The following is an 8955-nucleotide window of genomic DNA, read 5'->3' on the forward strand; positions in this document are numbered from 1 at the left end:
CTGTGAGCTACGGGTTATTTATACGCAAATAAAATCAAAATTATAATGGATACAAGTGTATTATTTTTTTATTGTATTAATTATTTAACTTATGAGTCAGAATTACTGAATCAGAGGTATAATCTGTTTCAATGTACCAAATTTTTGGATTGACGTCAAACCCATATATAGCCATAGGGATAACCATAAATTATTTATGTGCTAGCTAGCACGATGGAATGTCTGTCAGATTTTATTGGTGAAACGAAGAAGTGGAACCACCATTATTGATATTACTAAAATTCTATTAGTCACGCGTGGCTAGAACTTCTAGCAAGCATGGTTCATGGAGTGTTTTAACCTTATCACACATTATTTTTTCCACGTCTATCTTTGTTGTGCTCGTTGAAAAAGAGCCTTTTTTTATATTCTCTTTTTATTTTCTTATTAATTCAGTGATCTGATATATAATCTTAATTTTGCACTTTATTAATTGTCTAATTCTTTTTTGTCACATCTCTTTTTCTGTCCTTATTAGGTATTAGAAAAACCACTCATATAAGACAAAAATTTTCTTAATGTTTTACATGTATGCGAAGCACTCATGTGATATACCTTCCGCTTACTGATTCTTGCTATAGGATTTAAGTATTTAACTTCAAATTCAATTTCTAATGAGCGAGAATACTAACATTTTAGCTCTATTTTCTTATTTTCATGAGATTTTAGAACCTCGTATATTTTCATGTGATGACAAATGACATGATAGCAAATTGCAAAACAATACGGAAGTAGTAAAATTTAAGAGACCGTTCTTCATCACCTCAAAAAACAGAAGAGACCGTTCTTTATCTTCTCAATTTGGGTGATTAATATATAGAAATTTAGAATCATGTTTGCTTAGAAGACTAACTGAAGATAACGAGTAAGATTGAAAATAGTCCAAGTTATCAAACACAGATCTATTGCCTAACCTATGTTAGAGATAAGTATTTGTGAATGTTAAAACATAGACACCCTAGCACTATGATAATTATGCACTCAAAAGTCACACACAAACCCTTCCATAATAGATTTATTGTCTGTTTGGTACAAATGAAATAGAGGGAAAGAAGGAGGGAAAGAATGTTGATTGTTTGATAGGGTGAAAGTGGAATGAAATATCAAACAAAAAATAGTGGAGGCCACAGGAAAAAATTTCCTGCAAAGACAAACAATGATTTGAGCAAAAATAACTTAGAAGGACAAGCCTTCCAAATAGAATGTTCTGAACTTCCCTTGGCATCTTTCTTAGCAAACAAATCTACACACGAGTTTGCTTCTCTATAAATATGACGAAGAGAGACTAGCCAATCCATAGGAAGAAGTAATATTGCACCGTTAAAACTTGCAACAATTGCATTTGTTAGATAGTACCATTGATTAATGTTTTGTAGTTGCTCACATATCACAACAGTTACAACAGACAGAGTTACCTATTTGGATCTGTGATTAAACCCTTGGTGATGGCTAATAAGAAATTGATCTTGAAGGAACGTCAATCCAAGATCATATACATAACTCGTTCATAAAATAGGCAGATTAAGTATATTAATCTAATACAAATTTACAATTGTTTAGTAGTGTACAAACAAACAAATAGCAAAGCATATATAAAATTATAAATAGTGATGTCATCAAGGTTTCATATTTCAGCAGAATGATCTTGACATAAAAGTTAACATGGCTAATCTGAATATTCCTGGGGTAACGCCAACACCTACAATGATGATGGACTTGACATAATATACAGAAGGATAGCATTTATGCTCCAAGTGACTTACATTGGCTTCCTCAATTACATTGTTGAGGTTTTGCTAAGTTGAAAATACAAGCACTTAATAGTTTACAGAGCCACATTTCCTTCTAATTTGCCCTTGTATTCCTGTAAGTACTCCAACATTACTAAGCTTCACCATGGATGCAGCAAAATCATTATAGAAGGAATATTGGTCGGTGCTGTAAAAATAAGCCATAGAAGAAGTCCTTCGATCCGCAAGTAGTGCCATGTCAGATTCTAGAAGCCCTTTGTTGTATAAGAGATTTCTATAATACTCATTGTCGAAGGTCAAAGTAGTATTAGAATCAAGAGGTGCAATGTAGCTGTTTGAAGTGTCTCCATTTGGACACGTGCTTTGCAATTTTGAGAGAAGTGAAGAGGCAAGCACAGGATCAGGTCTGCCAGAGCCTTGAAAATCAAAAAGTCTCCTTTTGAAGGTCAAGCATCGGGCATAACCAATTGTATGTGCCCCTGATCATGGAAATAGACACATCAAGTCACTGATATCAATTATCAAACACTCATCAGTCATCACCATAATAGGTTGTGTATGGAAATAATCCCCAAACTATATAAAGCAAATTATATTCTGACTCTCCACTAAATAGTTATACTTTCTAGAACAAATTATAGCAACAACTCCTGATGTTTCGTTTCCTATTTTTTTAACCATTACTTTCAGCTCTCTTGTAGGGGTATTAGTATAAGGTTTGAGGTGATGTTAGTGTAATATTTTCAAACATATAAGGGGTGTTAGTAAGTTGGTGTTAGTGTAATATTTTCAAACTTAAAAGGAGTTAGTGTAGGAAAATAAAAAGGAATAGAATTATATGTAATTACACAATCTCAGGAGATCATCTTAATGTAGTTTGCTATCCTTTATGAGATAGACCAGAATCTCCTTTAAAATTTTTATTTAATGAATCAAATATAGATTTCATACATTATTGTATCAAATTGAATTTAACTATGTATGATGTCATGTATTAAAAAAGCTTCAAATATTTGGTGAAAAGAGTAAGAACCTGAAAGGGCTACAACATCTCTCAAGTTAAGACCCTTTGAAGTAAACTTTGCAATGATGTTATCTAGAGGCTCGAACGGTGAAGGAATTTGTTGATTAGCTTCCATCCGATTGGCTTTTGTTGCATCTCTTCGGCCTAATGCAACAGGCCAAGAAGGTCCTCCAACCTAGGCAAAAAGGTTGTTTTAATTATAAGGAACTTTCATCTGAGAATTTCTATCAACAATTAATATAAAGTAAATGACACTTTTACCAGATCAATAGCTTCCCTAACTGCTAAGGATAAGATATCAGCGCAAGAAACTGTTGATGGACATTGCCTTTCAACTTGTTCTTTTATATTATCAATCACTTCCATCCCCCGAAGTGAATTGCGATTAGGAGAAGCATTCTTTTCGCCCGTGAAATATGGGGTATCATCAAGAAGCACAGAAGCATCACAACCCTTTCACAAGCAATTAAACATAATTAATGACGTCCCCGTGTAAGTTATCATGATTATAATGGCATGGCACCAAGCACAATAATTACATATGCAATGTAAATACTGTAAAAATGATGAAATTATTACATGATTTAAAACACGTAATTAACCATTTGTTTTTTTAATTGAAGAAAAATAAAAGAAAATTGACATTTAGAAATAAAATATACTCCCATCTTTTTTCTTTAATTCATTTTTAAAGTTTTTTATATCTCCCATCTTTTTTCCCTCTAAATCAAATATAAAAATAAAATTAAATAAGATGAAATATATTTTTAGTCTCTGTATTTCCTGTAAAAATTGATTTTAGTCTTTGTATTTTAAAATCAACTATTTTAATCTTTAAACTTCAAAAAATATGTAGATTTAGTACCCCTTAATACAAATGGCCGATTTAATGAAATAAATTTACATGTTTTTCAAAGTTTGAAGAGTACTAAAATGATGGATTTGAAATGCATGAACTAAAATCAAATTTTACTAAAAATACATGATAAAAATATATTTTACCCAATTAAATATAAGGGAAACAGGGAAAGAAGTTAATTTGTGTATGTGATATGAATGAAAGAACAAATAGATTTCAAGTTTTATGCCGTATAGCATAGTCACACTCTTGAATTAGCTTCAAGCCGTAAAAGGACAAACAACAATTATTTTTTTTGTCTCACTCACCATTAGGCTGAACTGGACCTATTATATTCAACTAAAATTAATTTCTATTGCCGATTCATTTAACCGCATGCTTCTACCATCAAAATTAAAACTTCTAGTAAAGCAAGTGAGAAACACATACTATTACTAATTAGTGTGATGCGGTATGATTTCGACTCTGGCAGAAAGCACATATAAAGCCATGCTAAAGAGTACGTTCATTTTGAAGTGTAAGAAATAACAAAATCCTAATTAAAGCACAACAGAATTTACATTTACTATGCAATCGTGAAAGTGCAACCGAAGGAGGGACGCAGCCATTCTGTTGTCATTTTTAATGGCTGACCAAACACCATATCTAACAATCGTGGCCAAATTGGGGCATGATCCATCATAGAAATTGGTATCAAGCTGGTTATTGCTATGAACATAAGGAACGAAGAAGGTAAAAAGCAAACATAAGAAGAAAGTGAAGTAGATGGTGAAAAGTCTACAAATCATGGCTTGAGAATGTCTATACTATGTAAGAAGGACTTCACAACTTCAAATTCTTATGACATGCTGTGTGCTACACGTAAGGGTTATTTATATGCAAATAAAAAAACAAAATTAATGGATAGAAGATATTTTTTTTTCTTCTTTGTATTATTATTTAACTTATGAGACAGATTTTACCGAATTAGAGATGTAATCTGTTTCAATGTACCAAATTTTCGGATTGACGTCAAACCCATACGCCATAGGATATCAATAAATTATTTATGTGCCAGAGCACGATGCAATGTCTGACTGAGTTCATTGGTGAAACGAAGAAGTGGCAGTGACAATGTACCATTATTGCTATTACTAAAACTATAATGGTCACGCAGTACCCGAAATTCTAGCAAGCAATCGTCCATGAGCATTAGTGTTTTTTTAGACTATATAAGTATCTTTTCCGAAAAATAATCATGTTTGAGTTTGATGTATATATTATGAGCTGTAAAGCTTTTTCTCTTAGCTTTCTTTCAGAATATTTGATGCTGCAGGATGCATGTTCAGAACTCGAACTTTATTGATAGGATCACCGTGAGCATTAGTTTTTTAACCTTGATTATTACACCTTTTTTTTCTCTGTTTATCTCTGTGCTAGTTGAAAAAGACCACTTTTATATTCTCTTTTTATGTTTGTGAGTTGATATTTGATCTTTAATTTTTTATATTTTAACTTTTACATTTTATATCTTTAGCTTAAGTGCATATTTTACTAGGGCTCAATTCAATTTCTAATGAGTTGGATTAATCATAGTCACAGAACCTCAAATATAACGTATGTGATGACAATAAGCTAATAACAAATCTAATAGGTATAATTTAGTTGATAACATATATTAAATTTAATCTTCACAAAATATATTTTTAGAGAAAGATAAAAACCTTTATATATAATTAAGTTACAGGCTAAATATTAATCTCTGAAGGATCGAAATTTGTAAAACTACTTCAAGGGAATCAATTTAAGAGATCATTGTCATTTTCTTTAGATGATCATTAGAAATTTAGAATTATGCTTATTCAGAAAACTAATCGAGAATTTATAGATGCTTATGCACAACCAATATTAAAAACGATACAGAGAAAGAAAAAGAAAAAGAAATTTTAGAATTGATAATGAAGATCAATGATAATAAATAATAGAAAGAGATCATAAATTATTATTAACTTTTATATATTCGCTTTCTTTTCCATCTATTTTTTTTATCTTTCCCCTCCTTTCTTATTAAATGCATCTTTCACTTTTTATCTCTTTCTTTTCTTATTTTTTTTCTTTCTTTTCCATACACCTATTCACTTAAAAATGGGATGAACCTTCACGCCATTTTCCAATTATTAATTATACCCTATGTACTCAGGTAAGTTCAACCGTACCAAAAGATAAACAAAACAAAATTTTTAATATTTTGATTGATATAGAAGACCTTAAAGTTATAATTAATTTAAAAGTCATTAACTTTTAATTAGTGTGGCAGTAAAAAAATTGGAACACATGCAGTCATTTAATTATGGATTGCGATAAGATTGAAAAATGTTTAATATTATATTAGTTCGATCACATTGAATTTTTTTACGATAATAATTTATTAAACTTAAATTGAAAGATAAAGACTAAATTACACTTGTAGCCTGTATTTTTCTTAAATTATATTTGATGTTTCTTCTTTTTTTACATTACTTTTATCTTTTTTTTGTCAAATTACACTTAATACTTCTTCCTTTTTTTAAATACTTTTACTCATGTGTTAACGTTGTTAACTAACGTCAATTAAAATATGTGAGCAGACGAAATTATCCTAATATCTTTATTAAATACTTAATAATAAATTAACAATTGATCCTGTGAATAGACATTTTCTTAAGAAAATACCAATTTTTTTTTTAATATTTGACTCTTATTTCATTTTTGTTAACACTTCAAGAAGATGTAGTTATTGATTGAGACATTATATCAAATACTTAACCATAAAAAATAAATATTTTAATGAAAGGAGTTAAAAACACAAATGCAGAAGCAAAATACTAAAAATTGAAGCAAAGAGTCATATTCAATCAAAAGAATTGCTGGGAACACGTTCAACAAAAACGCAGCAACCAAACAATCCAACATGCACCGAAAAAATTGAACTAAGAAGAAGGAGGAGGAGGAGGAGAAGGAGGAAGAATGTTAACACATGCGTATCAACATGGTGGGTTCACGTCTAATTAGGAAAAAAAGAAAAAGAATCAAGAGTGTTAAAATATTTTCAGGTTGAAAATGATGTCATGTCTTTTATGGAGTTAAGAAAAAGATGAGTATATTTTAGACATAAATTTTTATTAATAGTTATGTGATCAATATATGTCAACTTTCTGTTGAAGTATTAAACGGTGTTTAAAAGGGAGGAGAACAGGATATAATATAAAATAAACAATTAAAAAATAATTTAGGATGAAAAAAGGAAAAGTATAGAGTATAATTTGAAGGAAACATTGGAGATACGAATATAGTCTACTCTGGAAAAAAAAATAGTACACGGCAATCATCCCAAAAAGATAATAGATACTACGTATTGACACGATTATTTTCCTCAAATTTGTTGCATAGTTTCCATCTTCTTTAACCAGGATATTCAGCCAATGATACATTTGGGACAAAGTCAATAAGAGTAATTTATTTAAGAGATAATAATAATAATAATTATTATTATTATTAATCATATGGAGAAGGTTAAGATCATAAAATAAATGAGAATTAAAAAAATTTAGTCAATGAACTCAAAAATTTGAAAATAAAAAATTATGATATTTATTTGTAATCTCATCAAAGTAAAGTGAGGAGATACATTTGCAGATCCTCACTTGAATATAGGTTTGCTCCTGTATCCCCAAAGACTAAGATCCATTTAAGGAAACAGATGGTAGTTGAAGGGAACATGACTGGTATATTCATCACCAACATATGCTCTAATCCTCCGTCCTCATCGTGTTTTGGTATACCACCATATAGGTCTCTATATCTTGTTGTACCATCGTATTGGTCTCTCCCGTTTAATGGTTAATTTATTTTTCTTTGATGTTCTTTTTTCTTGGAAGATCAGGTTATCACTAATGTTGTGATATTGGTCTCCTAATTTCTACACTTTAATTTAAATATCTCATTTTTATTTTTGTCGTTTTCATTTTCATTCTCTCTACCAAATAAAGCATGAAATTATGGAAATTGCTTTTTTGCCGGACAAATGCATTTACCTGGTAGAACACCTTACAGAAGTATTGGATTGATGAGGGGAAATGGTATGTTATGCATATATCTTATCACCTTTTAAATCATTTAATGTAATTAGTGGTCTTAGAATAAAATTAAAATTTATGATAAATTAATCAATTTAATAATTTTTATTGGTCTGGATCAATTAAGTCATTATTTTTTTATATATATAAAATCGAAGGTAATATTATATCATTAACATTTTGTAATGACATGAGAAAACGGATTGTTGAAATCCCATATTAGGATTTGGAAAAAAAGAAAATAGAGCTTGTTTTGAACAATTTTTATTCCATAAATTAGATTTTGGGATTAGATTATCTTTGTCTTACAATTCCAAGATCAAAATGTGTTGAGATCTCTCTCTATATATATATATATGTGTTTATATATGTTAACATATTCTCATTTTTTTTAAGGGTTAATCTCTCGAGATATTAAAATTCATTTAAGAGAATGATCTTTTTAATAAATATTTTTTCATATATAGGATTATGAATTAAATCTATGATCATATATTTAAGGATCAAGATTATTTATCAATCATGTCACACCTTATTAATATAATCTTTGTTATTTCTTGAAGGGGAAAAAGAGATGTAAAGTGAAAAAAAGGCTTTTATAAAATGAGCTTCTATGTAAAGTGCATAAGTAAAGGTGTTTATGGGTTAGAAATGCCTACTTCTAATATTCATTTTTTGTAGTGTTATATTGGCTGTTGTTTCTAAATGGAAAAAGGCTCATGTAAAAAGTGCACAAGTAGGTGTATCCACCCAGAAAGAATTTTATATCACAATGTATTTAAAATTAAATTAAAGAGTGAATACCTGTCACCTAAGAAAATAAAGAATATAGCATTGAAAATTGTGCATATTTTACAAACAAGTTGCATAGTCTCCTGTTCATAAGAAAATATGACTAGGATCTCATATTTGAAAGTTATACATATTGATCCTTAAAAATATCTATTATCGCTAGGTCGACTGTAAATGCACTCTATAGGATTTTTCTTTTTTCTTTTCATAGATACACTAAAAAGTGGTATAAGTGGGTAACTGACATAACATCCACCCATAACTTTATTTTTCATTATTATATTTATGATTAATTAATTGTAATAATTACTAATTAAAATATTAAATTTTAAGAAAATAAACGGTGAGGTTGAAGAGTAATTATTTTGAAAAGTCCAAGCAATAGAAATAGAAAGC

General features: G+C 29.5%; 1 protein-coding gene across 1 annotated transcript; it reads right to left on the reverse strand.

Moving 5' to 3' along the window:
* Positions 1-1604: 1604 nt before the first annotated feature.
* Positions 1605-4524, reverse strand: LOC114388883 (peroxidase 10-like). The gene is made up of 4 exons (XM_028349419.1): positions 4234-4524; positions 3076-3267; positions 2824-2989; positions 1605-2269 (listed from the first exon to the last, which is right to left on the reverse strand). The coding sequence occupies exons 1-4, from the start codon at positions 4459-4461 to the stop codon at positions 1857-1859; spliced, it is 999 nt and encodes a 332-aa protein (XP_028205220.1). The 5' UTR covers positions 4462-4524; the 3' UTR covers positions 1605-1856.
* Between the last annotated feature and the right edge of the window lie 4431 nt (positions 4525-8955).

The sequence above is a fragment of the Glycine soja genome, chromosome 2 (assembly GCF_004193775.1).
Source record: "Glycine soja cultivar W05 chromosome 2, ASM419377v2, whole genome shotgun sequence".
Classification (NCBI taxonomy): domain Eukaryota; kingdom Viridiplantae; phylum Streptophyta; class Magnoliopsida; order Fabales; family Fabaceae; genus Glycine; species Glycine soja.